The sequence below is a fragment of the Clinocottus analis genome, unplaced genomic scaffold, assembly GCF_023055335.1.
Source record: "Clinocottus analis isolate CAN_PGR_092001 unplaced genomic scaffold, fCliAna1.0.p SCAF_13, whole genome shotgun sequence".
In the NCBI taxonomy this organism is placed as follows: domain Eukaryota; kingdom Metazoa; phylum Chordata; class Actinopteri; order Perciformes; family Cottidae; genus Clinocottus; species Clinocottus analis.
Window position 1 is genome coordinate 13165001 of NW_027175854.1, and position 22408 is coordinate 13187408.

The 22408-nt window shown below is 45.6% G+C and overlaps 1 protein-coding gene across 2 annotated transcripts in view; it reads left to right on the forward strand.

The window, feature by feature from the left end:
* Positions 1-16468, forward strand: part of mbd2 (methyl-CpG binding domain protein 2) — a 22579-nt gene extending 6111 nt beyond the window's left edge. The window contains exons 3-7 of one of the 2 annotated variants that reach the window (XM_068574480.1): positions 2349-2489; positions 4081-4171; positions 4274-4451; positions 9087-9214; positions 10766-11845. In XM_068574480.1, coding sequence (XP_068430581.1) covers positions 2349-2489; positions 4081-4171; positions 4274-4451; positions 9087-9204 — 528 coding nt within the window. In that variant the 3' untranslated portion in view covers positions 9205-9214; positions 10766-11845. Of the gene's footprint in view, positions 1-2348; positions 2490-4080; positions 4172-4273; positions 4452-9086; positions 9215-10765; positions 11846-16102 lie in introns of those variants that run through there. The other variant, XM_068574479.1, reaches the window with a different exon arrangement.
* The last annotated feature ends 5940 nt before the right edge of the window (positions 16469-22408 follow it).

Sequence of the window (22408 nt, forward strand, 5' to 3'; positions counted from 1 at the left end):
CAGTCTGGACTTGGAGCCTGCGGCGAGGCTCCTGAGAGACTGACCGCCTGTGAGTGCTTTGTGAGGCGGAGCGGCTCGCGGCAGCATCGCTGCTCGCTGAGAACAGAAACTACAGAACGATACATGCTTTCATGTCAGGCTCAAGTCGGCAAGTCCTCAACACTGCATGTCGGTGAGGCTGCGGAAGCGCACACGCACGTACATAAATCACTTCAAAGTAAAAGTCATGTTGTTGTATTTCATTCAGAACGTGCATCTTATTTATTTATTTTTCATTATTGATTGACCTCACGCGGGCCGGACTGGGGGAGCTGTAAGACGCCAGGTCTGAACTACGGCGTCTGGAGAGATTTAAAGCAATAAGTCCCTCCTAATGCAAAACAAATAAAACCATGCAGTTAACGCATGATCAAATAATTAACGCTGTTAATGCGTTATAAACACATTAACTGCCAAGCCCTAATATATGTATTTCTTTATGTTCTTTATGTGTTCATTTAATTTATATATATATATATTTATTTATTTATTTATTTAAATATATGTATATGATGCAGTTTAGTGCCGCAGTATGCAAGATTAGTGGTGGACAGATATACAGATGCACATTAACACGCACACGGACAAGCTAATTATTTCCCGACTAAGATAATAACAAAGGAAGAAAGTAGGGACACAACGGAGTGAAGGAAAGAAAGTAGGAAGAAGGAGGGTTTGACCGTGAGGCACAGATTTCCTGTTTATAGACATCATGACCAATAGTAACCTTTCAAAACCAGCGGAAAGTCCTGCTGCTGTCCCACAGCAGCACACTGAGGCTGCAGAGTTCAGTACAACCACAATCAGAAAGTAGTTACCCGTAGTAGTGTACATCCTCTGGCGAGCAGGAAAAGGGCTTTTTTGTGCATCGATTGTCTCAAAGTGGGAAAACCGTTCCGAAACAACAAGTTTCCGAGCGATGCTTTTTAGGAGTAATCACATTTGATGAGCAATGAAACGATCCCAACCCGCTCGGAGCTGCAGGAGACGGCCAGACAAAGAACGTCTGTCAGAGGAGATGCGTTTGAGGACTGCGAATGAAAGTGAGCCTTTTAAGAGATCATATACGGGCTCATTTGTTCGGACGCAGATTTGGTTTGCAAACGCTGGCCTCGTCTTCTTTGCCTTTGGTTTCATTTGCAGTTCGCAAATCAGCCCGTGGGCTCTTTTTGAGGAGGAATTCCCAAAGCAACAGAATGCATCTTTTCTGAGTTCAGCACATTCAGGGGTTCTTCTGCTGCCGCGGCCGCTCTCACTAAATGTTGCTGACGAGGCGCACGTTGGCTGGAGACTCCTGTGCTCAAATGTTGTTCCCTGACGGTATGACTCAATGTCTGTATCAGTTTGTTACGCAGGCACAAAGCACACTGTCGCTCTCCAGGAGGCGTGTCTGCTGTTTGCCTGCTCGTTGTCGCGTTCCACTAACATCAGAGAACCTTAGAAAGTGTGTGAGGGGGAGAGGGGGGGGGTCCTGGTGCCCTGGATGTGAGACGTTCAATACATTTCCCAACGATGTAGAGGGACAAATCTTGTCAACAGTGGCGTTCAGCGGGCATCTTCGGCCTCTTGTTGGCATCTTTGTGTAGACGACAAAGTTCATTTTGTATTATTGGCCCTCACATAACCAGTGCTGCTATTTTTACATTTAACGTGATACCTCTTGGTCCGCGATGGTCGGGGAAAACCACAACACGTCGTCATTAGTTCTGCAGGTCAGCCGCCTCCATTTGATTATTTACACCCTGCAGTCACAGAGAGGCTCTCAGGCCTGTGGGGCACCGCTGCAGGCCTTCTACTCTGACACCTGACTGACCTCTGTAAGGAGGAAACCCACAGTACCATCCCTCAACAGGCCAGAACTAGTGTGTGTGTGTGTGTGTGTGTGTGTGTGTGTGTGTGTGTGCGTGTAAGTTATATTGACATGGTCTGTAACTTTTTTGCTGCTGCTCGTCACACTCATTACTTAGGAGTACACACACACATACACACACACACACACACACACACACACACACACACACACACGCACACACTTCCTGTTGTTGTCTGTGAAACCTCAATTTAGAGTTAACCCTTTGACACACGTCAACAAGCACAAACACACATATTAAGAGTTTATTATCACTCGCTGTGCTTTTAATTCAGAAGGTAAAACAGAGGAAGAAAGGAAGGAAGGAAGGAAAGAAGGAAGGAAGGAGGGAGGGGAGGAAGGGCGCAAGGGAGCAAAGTACAAGGAAAGGAGGGAAGGGAGGGAATGAAGGGAAAGGAAACGTGTCACCCACACACAGACTCTGTCTCCGTCTCCTCAGGGGGGGAAACCGGACCTGAACACGGCGCTGCCAATCAGACAGACGGCATCCATCTTTAAACAGCCCGTTACCAAGGTTACGAGTCACCCGGGCAACAAGGTGAAGGCAGACCTGCAGAGAGCAAGCGAGCAGCCCAGACAGGTGAGAGGCGGACACACACACACACACACACACACACACACACACACACACACACACACACACACACACACACACATACACACACACACACACACACGCACACGCACACACACACACACACATACACACCTACACACACACACACATACACACACACATACACACACACACACACACATTCTGGTGTCGCCATGGCAATGCCTGAGGGTGAGGTCAGGCTGTTACACAAGAGACGCTGGGGGTGAAGCAGGTCGTCATGGTGACCAGGGGCCACTAGAGGGCGCTGAGGTGCCATGGGAAAAACAGCACGCGTGTTCGGCAGAGGGAACATTGTGGTTGGATGGAAGTGTAGAACAGGGGAGGAGGAAGAGGAGGAGGAGGAGGAGAGAAGGTGAGATGCAGTTGCTTTGTTTAGTTGCTGTGTTTAGTTGCTCTGTTTAGGTTAATTTATTCGTACGACCTGTTCCCGCTACCAACTGGCAGCATACCGCCGCTCGGGCCGATGTGACCCCGCCCACAGCGCCATTTTTAGACGCTCAGAGCCGACGCGCCATGAGGACGGACGCGGGGCTGTACGGGTCAAACCAACTCAGGACTTTGACACGAGAGGCCGCCGTTTATGTCCAGAGTGAAACCACGCCAACGTTGACTTATTTCATCTTAGTCTGTATAACTTGCGTTCTCTATGAAGGCCGTTAATAAAACCTACTTATTTTATGAGACAGACACTTATTTTAATCCAAACTACCACATTTTCCTAAACCTAACCACCTAAACCTATGACTGGCTTACTTAGTGTCCAGCGCACTAGTGTGCAGTGTGCACTTGACACTAACCTTGGAAGTTCGTCATCATATAAAAACACAATGTATCCTCCTGCCTCCTGCTCACATGACATCTGTTCCTTCTGTCCATCCGGGGAGAGAGATCCTCCTCTGTTGCTCTATGGAGGCTTCTTCCCTTTCCCTGTGAAATGTTTTTTACTATCTTTTGGGTAGTTGTTCCTCATCTGATGTGAGGTCCTGGGACAGGATGTCTATGTGTACAGACTGTGAAGTCCTCTGAGGCAAATTTTCATTTGTGATTTTGGACGACATAAAATCAACTGAATTGAATCATCGAGCCGCTCACACGTCTCAATGTGACGCTAGAGCGGAACAGAGCGTCACAACGTGATGCGTAAGGCCACACATGCAGACCCCTGCTGACCAATCACAAAGCTCGCTATTCCCACGTTCGCATTACTGCTGTTGCCTGAACGTGTCGTTTCATTTTTGAGGAGGCGCATGTGAGCTCCACTGTCATTGTTGTCATTTCCTGGAAGTCTTGAGTGCCGTTGGGTTGACTCTGTGGGGCCGTGAGTAATGGGGTTGTATTGTGATTCCTTTAACTTAAAACTGATCCACTGGAAAAACTTTCTATAGCTGCTTCACAGTAAAAGCCTTCAAGTGGTTACCATTTAAGTAAAGAACGCTCTTAATGTGAAGCGGCGTCAACAGAGTCTGAACGCGGCAGCAGACTCGGGCCCGGAGCCCATCAGGAAACAGGGAAGGGAACTAGACTGAAGCGTCTGCCGTCTGTCTGCCTGCAGCTGTTCTGGGAGAGGAGGCTGAAAGGCCTGCAGCCGTCAGACGTCACGGAGGAAGTCCTGCGGACCATGGACCTGCCCAAAGGCCTGCAGGGTGAGTCTCTGTCATGGACCTGAACACGACACCTGTGCTCCTGTCCCGACCTCTGACCTCTGAGTTCTCGCTCTCTCTCTCTCTCTCGCTCTCTCACTGCAGGCATCGGTCCGGACTCCAGCGATGACACCCTGCTGTCGGCCATCGCCAGCGCCCTGCACATGAGCTCCACTCCGATAACGGGGCAGACGACGGCGGCGGCCGAGAAGAACCCGGCCATCTGGCTCAACACGTCCCAGCCGCTCTGCAGGGCCTTCACCGTCACAGACGAACAGATCCGGTGAGGAGCGGCGCCTTCTTCATTTCCACTGTGCTCCACACAGAAGGTGTTAGTTACAGTAGTTCCTCCCCACACACACCAGGCGACACGCCGAGACGCTTTAGAACCTGGTGGTGTCCGAGCGCCCCGACGGGAGACCAAAGGTGCTCTCGGACATAATGCTCATGTCTGGAGGTTCAGTCTGACTCACACAGTGCACTAATGCTGGCTAACCGGCTCCGGAAGCCTCCCCTCTGGCCACAAGCTCAGTTCATTGTTTTCCCGCTACGCGTGTTTCCTTTTTTGGACATGAAAGAACAGGTTGTATGTCTTTCGTTGTTTAGTTGATCTAAGAGGATCACAGCAGTAACGTTTTCCCTTTCTTAAATTCAATACACTCAGGTTTGGCTGCCGTAGGCCGCAATTGGTCTGGTCCGACCGGCGCGGGCTGTTAATAGATTTTCCTGCGTGACATTACAAGGTCATCGCTGAGTCATGCTGCTGCAGCGCGACGCTTCAGCATTTAGGAGGCTCCCGTCTCGAGGGACGCTGTGTCTCAGTGGTACGTCAGGTCGTCCTTCAATCAGAGGACCGGGGGTTCGATCCCTGCCTCCTCGAGCCCGTGGCAACGTGTCCTTGGGCAAGAGACTTGACCCCAACATTGCTCCTGTAGGTTGGAAGACTCGAGAAGAGATGTTCAGTCCATCCTCACCTCATACCTTTTGTGTTGCGAGCGACAATGGCTGTCCGTGTGTTCAGGGAGCTTCTGTCCACCAAGGCCGAGCAGCGCTCCAATACCAGCAACGCCTCAACGTTGACCCCTTTAAATCTCCCGTGCACTGCCGGCCAATCACAGAGGAGATGGATTTCAGCTGGAAGCCAACCATCTGAGCGGCTGATGGCGAGGCCGTCAACCCATTCTTTACGCACAGCTGATGGATGGTTAGGCAGTACCTGTGAGCAGTTTATGCATTTTCTCTCTGAAATCCCCGGGACGTTAACGGCTCTGATATCCTCGAACATTATGACTGAGCGTCATTACTCTTCAGGTGGACTTTGAGGCTATATTTTAGTTTTGCTTTAAAAGCTATCATTGTCAAATTGGAAAGTGTTTCCTCAAAAGTGGTGAGATGTGTGAGCAGAGCAATGTTGTGTGTGAAGAAGCAAAGTTTTAGTATCACAGACACGCGTCAGCTGGGTAAAAACAACATTTCTTATTTTTTCATCCGTCTGACAAAACCCTGAAGGGTGAAGCCGGAGCCTCCCTCACCCAGACGCGGAGCGATTCGATGAGTGCAGATTTCTGATGCATGCTGGGTAGTGGGAGTAATATGTTGGAGAGTGAGAGAGCGGACGGGCAATGAGAGATGAGGAGTATTGAAGCGTGGATGAGGAGGATGAGGAGGAGGAAGAAAAGCAGTCACACCGAGGGATTCAGAATAACGTCCAGGTGGACCGAACAGCTGCCGCCAAATCAGCCGTCATCTGAATATGATCACCTGTAGGAGCATCCGATTAGCACATGAGCTACAGGTCACATTTACCCTCCCCATCCAATCAGCTTTCAGATAGATTACCACTAGTGCCTGATGGGAAGAAGGGGACAAAAAAGCAACAGATTGTAGCAGTACTTTCTTGTTTTGCTTTTTAGATTCACAGCCATTGAGTTCAAGATTGTGTAATACAAAGTCTTGATTTTCCACATTGCACAGCAATCACGATGGCGCCGTTGTCAGCAATGGCCGACGTCCTCCAATAACTGTACCGCAATATGTACAAGAAGAGCTTTGTGTCGTGTTCCCATTCAAAGACACTTCAACACACGAGGTTTCACACTGACTGAGTCTGGAACTCGCTTTACTGCAAGTTTTACTTTTCAGAGACATGAAGTGAAACCAACAGCTGCATGAAGGGAGGAAGTCAATCTGAAGTTGGATGAATGATTGATGGAGGAAAGATTCCAGCTGTGAGGAGTTCCTTTCTTCTTTTCTTCAATTTCCATTTGATTGGCAGCCGTGGGACGTGCAGGACGAATACTCTACGATTGTTGTGACAATTATTTTATTATATTGTATTTATTATAAACAAATGCTTGAATACTTCAACAAAAAAAGGGATGAGAAGAAGAAGATCATTCCTCAGATCAGAGTCCCTAAAAAACACATCGACAGTTACTGCAACCTGACGAGAGGGGGCACTGTGGAGACACACACCGAGCCACCGAGCCACACATACACTTGAGTGTGTGTGTCTGTGTGTGTGTGTGTCTGTGTGTGTGTGTGTGTGTGTGTGTGTGTGTGTGTCCAGTAGAAAACAGAGCAGAGAACAGCTGGCCGAAGCCATTACAGCAGAATCACTGGAATACATCACTCTGCACTCCCCGGTCCTCTTCGGTCCCTCTTTATATTTCCTTATCTCCTTCTTTACTCTCTCTTTTTCTTTTTCCTCTTCCATTTTATTCTCTCCTTCCTCGCCTTTTTTCCTATTTCACTGCTTCCCTCCATCCTTCTCAGAACCCTTTTATATGTTCTTATCTCCTTATTTATTCCTCCCTTCCTTTTTCCTTCTTTCCCATTATTTCCTTCCTTCCCTCCTTCCTTATCTTATTCCTTTTTCGGGCAGTCATTTCCTTTCTTCCATACTTTTAATATCTCCTCCTCTCCGTCTGTATGATGTCCATCCTCCCTCCAGTCGTTTCTTTTCACCTTTCCTCCTGTTATTTCCTTTCCTCCTTCCTTATGCTTTTCTTTCATTGATTTCATTCCTCCGTTACTTTCTTGAATATCATCCTCTTCCCTCCAACAATGTATTCTTGTCTTTTTCCATCCTTTATTTTTTCCATTTCTCCATCTTTCTCTCTCTTTCCATTTCACCCCCTCCTGATCTTCCTTCCTGTCGCTCCTCTCCTCTTATTTCCCCTCCCTCCCTCTTCTCCTCCTTCTTTTCTTATCTCTCTCCTCCATTAATTTCCAATTCTCTCCCTCTTCCCTCCTCTCTCTCCTCAGTTGAATGTGCTTGTCATCCTAAATCGCTCTCATTCCTCTCTTCTCCCTCCTCCCTCTCTTGCTCTTATTTCCTCTATCTCCTCTCCTCCATCAATCTTTATTCCTCATCTATTTTTGTATTATTATTTTTTTTAAATTCCTTAAATCTTAAAATATTAAACGGCATAATTTTTTAATAATTTATCTTTGAAGCGTCCCTTCTTTGTTGGACTTCGATAGCTTTTTACCTCTGGCTGTTTATTAATCTGTCTGTCGTGTTTCTTTATGTTTGATGGTTTGGACACAAGGCGGTCGGTCATCTTCTGCGAAGAGAAAGAAACTCTCATAACCTGAAAGAGTTCACCTTCCTAACACATGCTTTATCCACGGAGGTCAACTTGCCTCCTTCCTACATTAGTGTGTTTGGTCCAGTTGAGGTGGAGCCTCAGGGCGCTGATGTCAGTCCCACCAACACACAAATCCAGAGCAAAATACTGCAGAAGTGTGTAGACACGAAACACCCAATACTCCAGACAGCGACAGACACAGACAGGCTATAGCTTATGGTGGCTAACGTTAGCTAGTGTTAGCAGTGCTAACAGATTATATATTATTATATATATAATATTATTAAATTATTATATATATAATATTATATATTATTATTATATTATTATAGATTATATTATATATATAGAAATACCGGCTTTAATTTAACTGCGGTGTTTTAAAAAGACATTAAGACGTTATCTAACCCAACAGCGCGGCTCAAACACGGGGAATGAACGACTTGCTAGCGAGCTAACGACAACAGTTAGCCTAGCTGCTACATTATTGTAGCAAGCAACGCGACCACCGGAGTAACAAACGAGAGGATACGACGGGCTGCACCTGGACCTTCTGTCTCAACTCGACTCAAACATGTCCGCGACCTATTGAGTGGCATAATAATCGCGCAACACAACAAATCGATAATGAAATTCGTTGCCAACTTTTTTAATCATCGATTTTATCGATTAGTTGTTGCAGCCCTAGAAACAATACAACACACTGTGAGTCACGCGGTTTCATGTAGTTGCACCTTGTGAGGCTGCTGTTCAGCCACAGTTGGCTTCAGGCCTCTCGGCCGGTTCGCACTGGGCTGCAGGGTCTTCCTCTCATCCAGTGGACCGCTGCGGTCCATCGGGTGTGGGCAGATAGGGTCTGAAGGGCAGATGGTCTGTGTGCAGTTGACTGTTCTGCACCAAACTGGAAACATCTATGTTTCTACGGACGTTGTGCACACTATCTAGCATTATCACGTTAAAAGGACGAGGGTCAAACACAAAGTTGGGGAACCCTTTTTGTCTCAAATATCAATGTGTGTGTGTGTGTCGGATAACGTTTCACTTTACTGGAACCAAAGCAGGAAAAACCGCCTCAGGCCAACAGTGCATTAAAGTCTGTTGACAGCATTTTATCGCTGTTGTTGGAGTTTCTGTTCCCTCTGGAGGAGTTTGAGGATTGCAGTCCAGCGGATGGTTCATGCTTTCTGTGATGTTGTGTTATTTATGTTCACTGTTCAGTCCTGTTACATTCAGCAAGATCTGATCTTTCAGGTGCACGAAGAGGAGCCATAATAACACCGTGTGTGTGTGTGTGTGTGTGTGTGTGTGTGTGTGTGTGTGTGTAGGGAGCAGGAGTTGAAGGTCCACCAAGCCAGGAGGAGTCTGGAGGATGCCCTGATGGCTGACGGGTTGGCGCGGGCCGCCGAGAACACCCGAGAGCTGCTGGAGGGGAAGACGGCCTGAAGACGGACAGGTGAGGCCTCTAAACCCTGTTATTAATAACCATGTCTCAGTGTTGCATCGTTCAAACACAATCAAGCAGTGGTTTCAGTCTTTTTGGGGTCCTACTGCGCTCTATTCTTCTTACCCTGGCCCTGTGCCAGAGGGGTTTTCTTATTAAAGCAAGTTAGATGAGATTTTAACACGGTGCCCAGCACGTCTAAGTTGAATATTAGTTTTAAAAGTGTTGAAGACACTTTCTCAAATGTGTAGATGAGCTGCGAGTAGGATTGGCACGAACATTGCTAACATTAGCCAGTTGTCGTAGTAACACAACCTGCTTTTAGGCCGAGATGATGTGCACATCAGTCAGAAACAGAATATGAGAAAAAGATGAAATATCTGTCAGGGTAGAGGAAAGAGAAGAGTCCCAGTGAGGCGAGGAGATGGTTTACAGTGCCAACATCACCAGATGATGAAACTGTTTAACAAACAGTGAAATATATATATACAGATATTTGTGTGTCTACTTCTATTACCCTATCACGGATATGCCCAATAATATTGGAACATGATATACCTTTGCTGTAGTGCAAACAAACATGGCCGCCGCTTTAGTCTCTAATGTACTCTTTCAGTGTGTCGTCTCGTGTAGGAGCTCCTAGACTACAGAGTCACTGAGCCACTCCACCACTTTACCGAGGAACGGCTTCAGTTACTGCTACGAGTAAACTACAAAACTACTTGGCTGCTAAAATGTGGAACTCCTTCACAACTTATATGTTTAATTACTGAACTACTAAACAACTAATCCCCCACAGTACTTAAACACTGAACTATTCAAGTACTGTACTATCAATCTTCCTCACACCTAAACTTTTGTTCACTAAACTAGCAAAGAAACTGCTCAAGTAACTAACTCAACTACTTCAGGACAGAACCACAGCATTAGTAACTGAAGTATTACTCGTAAAGTACTTCTGACAACACAGTAATGACTCTGTGCTGCAGTTTGAAGCTTTAAAGCTCTTAAACAATGCAGAGCAGAAGGTCTCTCTCTCTCTCTCTCTCTCTCTCTCTCTCTCTCTCTCTCTCTCTCTCTCTCTCTCTCTCTCTCTCTCTCTCTCTCTCTCTCTCTCTCTCTCTCTCTCTCTCTCTCTTCTCTCTCTCTCTCTCTCTCTCTCTCTCTCTCTCTCTCTCTCTCTCTCTCTCTTGTCCTCTCTGTCTGTCTTTGTGTGTGTGTGTGTGTGTGTGTGTGTGTGTGTGTGTGTGTGTGTGTGTGTGCGTGTGTGCGTTGTGAATGCTGATGGGATTCTTGGCGTCTGATTGAAACTCAGCCATGCAGCCGACTCTGTGTGTGTGTGTGTGTGTGTGTGTGTGTGTGTTTGTGTGTGTTTGCACGAGTGTGTGTGAGTGTGATTGATGGGCCGTGCGCTTGTTGTTGGAGTATGTGTTAATGGTTAATGTGATACGTGTGTGTGTGTGTGTGTGTGTGTGTGTTGTATTACAGCTTGTTTGGTTATTGGTTAGATTTCACTCTGCACAGCCTGTAAACAAAACCAAATTAAAAAACATTTACTTTCAGGAGTTCACACGTCCATCCATCATCCTCCGCTTGCCAGCTGCTTATCCAGGTCAGGGTCGCCGTAGCAACAGGGCAGATAGCAGTCCAGAGACTACGTTCTGTGTAAAAATGTTTTCCAGCCGAGAACTTTTTCCAGCTTATTTTTCCCAGAGAAAGGAGAGAAGTCTCCAGCTGTGATGAAGCAGTCTGGATCCTGCGGCTCCTCCTGCTGGAGATAAAGTGAACGCCACAGGTTCATCCTCTGGGGAACATTTCAATGCAGATCTGATCACGGACCCACAACTCAAATGTTCCTTAAATGGTGGTACATCATTTCATAGAGCTCAACCGATCCTCCTCATTCTCATGCGGCGAGCTTAGCTCCTGAAACACAGCTGGAGGACTCGCTTCACGCTCCATCGTGCCATACTCGACTTATGTTGAATCATAGCTTTGCATCTAAAAAATAAATAAGTGAAGAAGCTCCTTTTTAGTTCATAAGTCAGCCTGACATTGTGTTTCCTGTGTGGAAGGTTTACTCTAACCAATCAGTGTGGATGGAAGCTTGTGGTAACGGATTAAACTTCGAGCTCCACGACTAGCTCTAATGCTCTGTTCACACCAGACGCAACGCAGCAAAATAGAAATAAACTGATTCTGAAATGGTAACTTTCTGTAAAAAGTCTGAATTGATGGTTTACCTGCAAGACGACTAGCAAAGAGCTTTTAAAATGCTTGTTTTCTTAATGGAGTTCTGACTGATCGGTGCGATGCGATGCTATGCTATGCTATGCTATGCTCACATTGGAGCAGCTCAGAATAACATCTAATAGGTGTAAATACAGCCTGCGGGGTCTTGTTTACACCACGTGGTCATTTGCCTCCTTCGCGTCTGTTCACGTCTTCACATTGACTTTGAATATTTGACTTTGTATAAAATCTCTGGGCGTGGAACGTTGTGTGTGAACGCAGCGCCAGAATCTACGGACAAAATCTGCATTTTCTTTTTTGTCAAGTTCAACACTCGCATTATGTTTTCTTTGTGACTGTTGCTGTAGTGATGCGTCTGTCGTGATTTATCGGTTGTTAATAGAAGCTGCGTGTGTGTGTGCTTGCGTGTGTGTGTGTGCGTGTGTGCGTGCGTGCGTGTGATGGATGTTGTGTGCGTCCCTGCTCGCTGATGTTTCCTCTAAAAGCCGACAGATAAGGAGGCGTTTTTCTTTTTTTTTTGTTTCTTTAAAGCACATTTGTTTTCTGCGGAGGGAAAATCTCCATTAATGCAGATTTATGCAGATTGGCTGGATGGAAGTCGTTTGGGCAAAAAGAGCCGCTGAGAGTCGAGGAGTGATTACTAATGTGTTTTTATAGCTGGACCAGAGAGAGAGAGGGCAGCGGCCAGCCAGTGTGTGTGTGTGTGTGCGCGCGTGTGTGTTGTTTGTGTGTGTCTGTGTGTTTGTGTGTCTCCCGGGCTGCTTTCCAGCTGTTGAAACAACCATTTAAAATCATTGCAGGAACCTCAGACTGTTCCGCTCGCTTCCTGCTGCATTGACTGCTAGTGCAGCTTCTTGCTAATTTATTTATGTTGGGTTTATGGCTGAGTTGCTGTCTTCCGTCCTCCTCCTCCTCCTCCTCCTCATTCTCCTCCTATTCCTCCTCCCACTCCTCCTCCTCCTCCTCCTCCTCCTCTCCCTCCTCCTCCTACTTTTCCTCTTCCTCCTCCTTCTCCTTCTCCATGGCTTCTCACGTTCTGCTCAGTCTTGGAAACATATTTCCGAAAGGCAGACACACATGCTAAATTATACAAACAGATATGGACAGACAATGCACCTTCTCTTGTATGACCATCGCTGTGGAGGAATAAACGTGCAGTGTAAGTCGAGTAAGTACCATACTTGAGTAGACGTACTGTGTCAATACACACAATAGCTCCATCGGGGCCTTGAACCCGCCCACTCATGATACAAGTTGAGTGGGCAGCCATGTTAGCGGCCAGGTTAGTGGCCATGTTAACGGCCATGTTGGCTCTAGGAAGGGAGGCTCGGTATCAGGTGGTCGGTCCTCCACTTAAGTCAAGTCTGGTCTAACTTTTGGATGGATTATGGAAGTTTGGACAAACACTCGCAGTGGCTCTGTAGACCACCATGGTGTATCTGTAGAGCACCACAATGCTATGTAGACCACTACAGTGCTCTACAGAGGAAAAAAAGGTTCAGTCCAAACACCGCTCTTCTCTTTTCTTGGACGAACACAGAGATAAAATTGATATCCAATCCGCTCATCGGGTTCTGTGGACGACGATATGGATTACACTACATGATGCACTGTTCCTTTAAATGAGCAGACTGCTGTTTTTATCTGATCGAGACCAAAGATCCACACACTGCTGACTGAGAAGTGTGTGTGTGTGTGTGTGTGTGTGTGTGTGTGTGCGCGTGTGCGTGTGCGTGTGTGTGTGTGTATCTTGTAATTTCCAGAGGCGCTGATTCAGACTCTTGCAGCATTTTTTCAGCTGCTGGTAATTAGTGGATGTTGAGACACAGAGAATTATCTGCTTCAAAGTCATTCACAAGGCTGGTAACTGTGTGTGTGTGTGTGTGTGTGTGTGTGTGTGTGTGTGTGTGTGTGTGTGCGTGTGCGTGTGCGTGTGTGCGTCTGCGTGTGCTGTCAGTCAGCTGAATAGCCTCGATTAAGCGGCAGATTATCAGGATTTTCTAATTATTGGCAAGTAATTAAGACTGAGCTGAGGATTATCAGACTGAAACATGAAAATTCTGAAACACTGAAGGAAGAACACTTTCAGATATGGACACATTAATATGCTGAAACAGTAAAACAATGAAACAAAGAGTTCATCCTGTCGTCTGTTTTTCTGGCTTGAGCAACACTTGTATTCTCGTGGTGGAACAATGAGGACTCACAATGGAAAGAATGAGGTAATCACAATGTTTGGATGAAGGGATTCAAACTTTATTAGTTTGTCATATTACATACATGAAATGGGTCTTCTGCACCCCTAGCAGGATGGGTGTGCTGCTGTGAAGCGCACTGGGTTCAGTGTCTTGCTCAAGGACACTTCAACACGCAAGCTGTGTGGAGACCCGGGATCAAACCGCGACCTTGTGGTTTCAGGACGACCTCTCTCCCCATGAGCCACAGCCACCCCTCAAAATAATTTAAGAAAAATAGGACATTTTAAAATTCAAATTGCATAATAAAGATTTAAAATAGAAAAGGGGAACAATTTAACACAGGATCCGAATGGGAACGACTGGAAGAGGTTTTGATTGCAATTTAGGAATTACAATTAAATGGAGGGACTTTAATGGCAAAATTAGGAATTCAAATTGTCATGTGTTATTTAAAATGGAAAGGAGGGACCAAAACTAACTGGATTCAAAATGGAAAGACAGACAACGTTAGTTGCTCGTTCTGACATTTCCGTCATGGCGGCTCTGAATCTGTGAATCAGAATGAGCCGGACGGCCGAGGAGAGGCCTTGAGGCCGTTGAGGAAAGGCCTTGAGGCCGCCAAGGAAAGACCTTGAGGCTGTTGAGGAAAGGCCTTGAGGCCGCTGAGGTAAGGCCTTGAGGCGCAGCAGCAGGAGCAGCACGTGTTAATATTCAGTATCAATCCTGCTGGGTGAGCGCTTCACTCTGGCGTTTCATGTATAATTAAAACCTTCTTCTGTGCAGGCCTCCGCATGCCGGGGGTCCTAATTGTGGCCCCGCCTCCCTCATTAATGCCGCAAGAGAGAGGAGGTGTCGAGGGGTTAATGGAGAAGCTAATGATTAGCATGGAGGCTCTCCACATTAATTTAACTTTTTCTTTTTTTGTCCAGAGGCTGATGTTTATTGTTCAGCGGGAGGCTGAAAAGAGGCGGCAGAGACGGTTTGTTTTTATTGAGTGGGTTTTATTAAGACAAGCTTAACGAGTCAATTTGGCTTTAATGGAGGAAGGAGGCGGAGTTTAGGGATCTCTGCAGGGAGCCTCCATTATACTTCCAGTGTCTGTTAGAAAAAGACATCAGTATAGACCTGAGTGCTCATTAACACACGGTCCCTCTTCACTAAGAGGACCCTCTCTGCCATTAAACATCCCCAGCCCTTAACTCAAACCTAAACCTTTATCTAACCTCAACCCTGAAACCAGGTCTTCTTAGCCCTAAAAAAAGCCCTAATTTTTCATAAATGTAATCAGAACCTGGTCGTTGTACAGAAGAGGTCAAGTTGTAAACTACAGGTTTATCCTACGTGATTAAAAAAAAAAGTCAAAGTAACGAAACCAAAAGGTTGGACGACTTTAGGGTCGCACTGGAGCCGGTGAGCTGAGACCACTAGAGACCACGGTGTCCGGTCTCGGGAGGAAATGTGAACACCGCCCTCAAAATATCTCTCTGCAAACATTACATCACTGTCCGAAAGCTTCCGCAAGCTGTCCCCACTTCCCCCAAAAGATTCCTCAGTGGGGGAAGCGAGACCTGCTTGTTAACGCAGAATGTCACCTCTTCCCACAATGACCCTTCAGAAATGTCTTTCTAACTTTCTAACGTGCCCAATTCACAAAGGTTGTGCACGCTTTCCATGAATATTTTTTTCCTTTTGGAAAAACCTTTTCCCTATCAAAAAATGTCCTCACAAAAATGTCCAGAATGATGTCCCTCACTCCAGAAAACATGTCTCTTCCTCCCAATCACGTCCTCACATTCCAAAAGCACCTAATAATTTATATTCATAGTGTTCTTTACGCATTCTTGTGGATGTATAACTGGCTAAAGTACTGCTTGTGTTTCTTTCTAGTACATTCATATTCAACAACTTGATGTATTAATACAAAACGTATTGTTTTGGGACACTTTGTCTGCAGTATCAGCTTTTGACAGTCGTTTCCCAGAGGCCATGTTCACGTTCTCAGTTTCATGTCAGTGGACATTAAACTCTGGAACAATCTCATCTCAAAGTCACTTACTGACTTCACAGTACCTGGAGCTCTCAACTTTATGGCCGACGGAGTTCACTTTGTAAGCCGACACAGACGAGGAGCTCTGAAAGGGCTCTGGATGAACTCATAATAGCAGCTGAGCGTGCACATTTTATACCAGATTTATCTCAGTGACAACGGAGGAAAACCCTCCAAATGATGCGGATGAAAGCTCCAGAACAAGATAGCTAGTGGCTGTCTAGTTTGGATTACATCAGCTGATTCAGGAATAGAGTAAACATGGACATGGTGGAGGGGGGGAGGGGGGGTTAATAGTCTCCTGTGATCACTGTGGCAACAAATGGCGACATCTGTAAACTAAACTGTGAGCTGTGACATTAACTCTCTCTCTGTCCCCCCCCCCTCCCCCCCTTCTCCCAGAGGTCCTCTGTTCACCAGCCTCAGGTTCATAATCATCTTCCTCTTCGTCCAGAAGACAAACCAAAAACAGACTGTAACTCACCCGCACTGATCGGTTGTCTCAGTGGACGATTGCTTCAACCTTTCCGTTGAGGAAACTCTTTTCACGATCTATTGGTATCTGGAAACTACCGTGTGTCGTTTCCAGAGCAGCAAAAGCAACAACAACGGGAGCAGCAACCACAGCAATAATGGCATCAGCAACAACGACAACAACACCAGCAACACCGGCAGCGCCTCCAACAGCACAACAGGCGGCTGCAGCGACAGAAACGGCAACATATGAACAAACAACAGCAGCAATAAACTGAGCATCTGAAGCAACAATCGGAGCCTTTACTCCTCTGTGTTTCATCATCTGTACAAACTTTGCAACAAGTGCTTACCTTGACTCACTTTTCAGATTCAGATATTACATTTCATGCTGTTTGATATAAAGCTGATGAAAATGATTTTGGAGAAAATGCTGAAGAGCCACGCCCTCAACGAACCCAAAGTCAGATTGCAAACTGCTGGACGGCTTTTGCTTATTCTATTAACTCTTCTCGCTCTCTGAGGATTTTGGTTGTTTGTGGTGTCAGATTGTTGTCCGTTTTCAAGGGTTTTTAATGAAATAATGAGAATTTACATGAATATGAAATAGAACAATTGCTTATTTAAGACAAATTTTATACCTTGAGAGAACATATGTGTACATTTCTTGAACTGGAGTAAATAAATGATTATATTCAGCGTTGTTTGTCAGTGTTCTTTTAAATTGCGCTGACAGAGACCTTTACAGGAATGCTCCTTTCCTTTTGAGAAGATCGATGAGAATCTCAGGTCTGAGAGTCAGGGTGGGGTTAGCCTAGCTTAGCATGACGACATTCCGCCTGATTGCATCCAAAATAAAAATCCACCCACCATGACCCCTCCAGTTCCTGGAAATTCTTTTTATTTCATTCCATGTCTTTCCTTGGACAGTTTAATGGTTGTCTTGGGGTTTAAGTTGCTGGAACTATTGTTTGTGAACAATTATATAACAGCAGCAGGAGCAGTGACTTGAATGACTCTTTCCATCACAGTGAGGTTGCCAGGTCTGTTACCATCCCGCCTCACAGACCCTTTCTGGGAAAATGTTAGTGTCTCAAGGTAACTCCAATAAAACCAAAAAGACACTTTTACATTGCCATTCAAAAGGTGCAAGATCTGAACGTAGGAGCGTTTTGATCGCTTCAACAAAATCTCACAACATGTCCTCAGCTCACTAACTCGGTAGTGACCTGTCCACGACACTAATTGTGTAACAGTTTGGTTTTGGCTGGACCCAAACGCAGACACGGGGAGGCAAGGTTGGGTGAAGGTAATGGGTTTATTAACAGAACACTGATGAGGTGGTAGGGTAGGAGGGGAGTGCAGGCGGAGCGGTGGCGTGAGCGACGGCGGCAGAGCTGTAGTGCAGGTACGGGAATCCTGGGCACAGGGAACGGGGGCGAGTCAGCCAAAACACAATGTAAAGTACGAGAGTAATCTAATTCCTAGAGAGGCCGGGAGTCAAAGCACCTCTGGAGATGGTGAAATAATCTGGCAACTGGTAGGGAAGCCACGGTGTTTTAACAGGGAGGATTTGATGAGATGATCGAAGACAGGTGTGGAGATGAGGCCAGTTGCCGGATGCCACGCCCACGGCACACACTCACAAAATGAGACGAACAGGGGACACCAGAGGCACAAGGAAAAGATAAAAAAGAACATGAGTCACGGCCGAGCCGTGACAAATCGTCTCATTTGATTTACGATAGTTAGCGAACGTTAGCCTAACATACACCATATATAGCGAAATTAGGAGATCAGCCACCTGTCTCCCGCATCCCCTGCAAAGATCTACACCAATCTTGTGGGAAACACTGCTATATATCTTAACAGGGTTATGCTAATTATTAGCTGCGACGCACGCCACTTACATAACAAACTTAATTTTAACCCAAATCACATTTCTTTTTCTTAAACCTAACCACTAAAATCTGAGTTAATCCACACTGGAAGTTGATCTGAAAAGACACCATATGTGTAAACTGACACTTTGCCCCTGACTCCATCAGCGTCATGGTTGGGGGTGTGGCACCACTGAGCATCAGCATTTGATGAGTTGGCAATGAGAACAAAGCACTTTATTACTTCTGCTTTGAAAAGCGCTGCATAATGCTCGTGGTTTAAAAATGATTTGCTCAACTGGAATGGTTGACTGTAGTTAAATGTCCTGATCACGTTCCTGTTCCCCAAAGGAAGAACCCTTTCCATTTCAATGACCCCATGACTTTCTTCTAGACCCATCCGCTAGACCTAATTTTACATTTTTAGCTCCATTACTGGTTACACTCTAAAAATATCTTAATCATCAGTGTGTTGTTGCTACTGTCAAATTCTTGGCACAAACTGTTCCCAGTCCAGATGTTGGACTTTGTGTGTGTGACTATGCGCTGTGTGTGGTGCTTATGTGTTAAAGACAGAACGAGACACACCAGCCTGCCAGCTCTGCCCTCATTTGCATCTGCTAATGGCTCTATGATGCCAGTTTCTGATCACTGCAACTACACATTTAAATTCCTGCTTCATTGCCAGATGCTCCCCCTTCTCTCTCTCTCTCTCTCTCTCTCTCTCTCTCTCTCTCTCTCTCTCTCTCTCTCTCTCTCTCTCTCTCTCTCTCTCTCTCATTCAGGGAGTCTTGTTTCCATCCTGTAACAGCAGCTCTGATCGTGCTCTGCATCAGAAAACACTCGCTGAGGTTAAACTGGAGACACGAAGCTGCTGCGGAAAATGAGGTCTTAGTTGGTCATGATATATATTTACGCTCAATCATTGCCACCATGAATGTGTCATTCCACGACCATCAGTTTTCAGGCTTTCTATCAGATTTTGGGACCTCGCCGCAGGGAATCACTTCCATCAAGGGACTGACAATTAATAGCAGATGGTCTTACGGCAGTGGTGGAGCGTCAGGGCCTTGAAAGCCTTCTCTGCTGGCCTAAACAGAATCACAGAGTTATAGCTATTTTATAATTTAATTGTATTTCACAAATACAAAAATACAAATACATCTATTATAATTATTTTCCCTATCAGCTTATCTCTTTTCTCATTGCACATCCTGTCTTCCCCTGTTGCTCTGCCTTCAGCGTGCAGCACTGCTTTTCAGGGCAGCAGACTTTCATCCAATCACATTTTCTCTCTCCTGTGTCTCTATGTCAGCAAAGCAGTTCAAGCCTCTGCAGGTTAAAGTACACTGAGAGTGGACGTTGTGGTTGATTGTCATGAATTCAACAAATCAGATCTTTAGTTTGACGAGCTTGGCGGATTCTTTGACGTGCAGCGCCTGAGAAATGGCGTGGACATATATGATTGGTCAGTGGCCCAGCATGGCCATTAACATGCGCTGTGATTGTAATATTCTAACTCGCAATATAGTTTTAAGGTGGTGTGTTTGTATATTTACCCACAGTGTTAATATTTAAGTTGTATTAAGTTGTATTATTTGTAGCTTTTAGTATTGTTTGTAGCCTTGTACTATATTATGGGATACCTTCCAAAATACCAAACACCAAAGGATGGTTTACATTTTATTCTACCTCATCATTTGCAAATGCCTTCATCATTTCAAGTGTTGATTGTAAAGCTAAATGTTTTTGTGACCAAAATGATACAAAAGATTTCATGAACTGAAAACACACTGGTTTAAGTTGTAAGATGAAAACATGGACAACTCCCTGACCGGACACTATCATTGTAGCGACCTGTCAATCACAAGTAAGCCCGCCCTCTAAATGACCATCATTTACCAAATGAACATCATGCTGTATTCTTGAAACTAGAGATTGAGACATAAACTAATGTTTACAATGTTTACCAAGGGAATACATCAAGAGAGAAGTAGAGTCATTTATATAGACTTCTATACAACCAGAGGAGTCGCCCGCTGGTGGTCAGGAGAGAGAATGCAGCTTTAACACACAAAGCATAGACTTCTATACAACCAAAGGAGTCGCCCGCTGGTGGTCAGGAGAGAGAATGCAGGTTTCAGATGTTTCCACATTGGCTTCACTCTTTAGAACCGGAGGTTCTGGTGTAAAGGATGTTCTTGTGTGATCTGACCCTTTAAGTCATGTGCTTTGAGTCCTCAAAGGCTTTCCAAGAGTTTAATTCCTGCATAGAGGTGTTTGGTCTTATACTGAATAGTAAAACATGATTTAAAGAAGCTGAACTGTGAGCAGGTTTTTAGAAATACCAGGGTCAGTGTTGAGTTCAACTGAAATACGCTCTGAAGCAGTGACTTGTTTTCAGTGGGTCGCGGGCCTTTACATGAAAAAATAAAAAACGCAGTGTGTGGCAGGTTTGGGTCAAAACATCCTGATATGGGGGAGACTCAGGGTTTTTCGGATGATTAAATTAAACAGCCTACTAAATACAAAAATCACAACTGCATGACTCAGGGGTCGTGAGGAGAATTCTTGACAAAGCTCTGAATGCAACTTGGCACCATTGTTTTCTGCATGGACAGGCCCTGGCAGCAAAGGATACAGTTTCAGTGCTTAATAGAACATTAAAAGATGTCATCCAAGTGGTAAACAACATCAGACGAAGTGCAAAGAACACCCACTGTTTTAACAAACTGTGCCAAGATCTTGGTAGTGAGCATGTACAGGTGTTTCATCATGCCGAGGTATGCTAGCTTTCGAGGGTAAAGGTACTGTTCCGTTTTTCCTAGACATGAATTCTTTTGAATTGCACTCGTTTAATTTATTTTGAATTTGTGGAAAAGCTGTTCCTCGAGACAGTGACTTTTTCCATAGTAAAGTGATTCAGTGAGTGTGTCAGTTAAAGTTAGCTCATTTGAGTCTTTTTGAAACTACTTCTTAGTTGTTGGACTTTTTGTTTTTGCATGAACGCGGTTGCATCTGTTTAAAAATGGCTAAAGATATGTTGTAATACCTTGTGTACTGAAGATGCACTTTTTTGGTGTAAAAGGGAATAATTCCTGTCTGGCGTCGCCTCCAGCTGGTCGTTTTGGTTTATCGTTGAACTTGTTATTGTGTTACACAATGGCTGCGTTTCCCAGATTCGATCGTTCTTAAGGACTTAAGAAGGCTTGAAAGAAGGTTTGGCTGAGAAGGAGCGCAAAGATACGAGTGTTTCCCAGACGCGTTCTTAACTGCCTTTTAAGATCTCGCCAAAGAAGCTTCCTAAGACGCTCTTAGTGGGAGCTGTTCACCGCCGTGTTGCTGAAACTATCACCCACACCAGCGCATAAATCACACACAACACGCTGTGGTCCCCACACACAGCTGCAATTATGCTACGCGCGCGTGTGCCATCCACGACACCAATCACCCGGGGGATCCCAGCCACGACATGAAATTCACGGTGGACCTGGCGGACCTCGTCCCGTGTGGTGGGCATTCTGATGTGTGGTGCGGGCATGGCGCAGGAGGATCGGTGTCACGGCTGCCACACTCCGTGAAACTGATGTCTTGCTGAGGCCGGTGCCGTCCCCCAACACCTCCAGGAAGCTCCTCACTGCGTAAAAACGCAGGCTGAGGGCAACATTGCAGCGGGTTGGCCTCTGGATGTGTGGTGACACCAGCGTGACGAGGCGTTGGATCTCCACGCGGGGAAGCCGGTCCTTGGACTGGACAACCCGGTCCAACAGCACATTAAGTGAAGAAGTGCTGACGCACACATGCATGTATGTAAACTATCTGGCTTCGCGCACGGCGACGCTGTTGGTTCGCAGCAAGATTCAGCCGTATTGCAGCCGTGGTTTCTCTCACGCGTGGACTTCAGCAACGCCTTTAGACGTGGAGCCTCTCTTGATGAGGTACCAGTCGAGTTCAGTCATACCTGTCAGTTTCCCTGATATCTACGGAATACCACAGGGTTGTTGATGTTTTTCTAGCTAATGTAAACTCCTATGCAGATGCCAAATGTGTGTGAAAATGCAATGAGTGATAGTAATGCTGATTCATTTTATGTATGTAGCTACAGGAACACAGGGGAAATTCTTTATTTGTATATCGTTATTTTTCTTTTTATGCTATTATTTTTCTTGCGTCAGTGTTCTGCAGCTGTGGGCGCACATTCATCATTACGCATGGTTTTAGTATTCCTTTGAATGTCAGATATAAATTTCCCTGACGCAGCTGCAGTGAGCGTTTGACGCTAAGAAGGCTGTTAAGAGTGGGTCAGACCGATCTTATGTTTCATTCTCAGTGAAAGAGCGTCTTAAGATAAGAA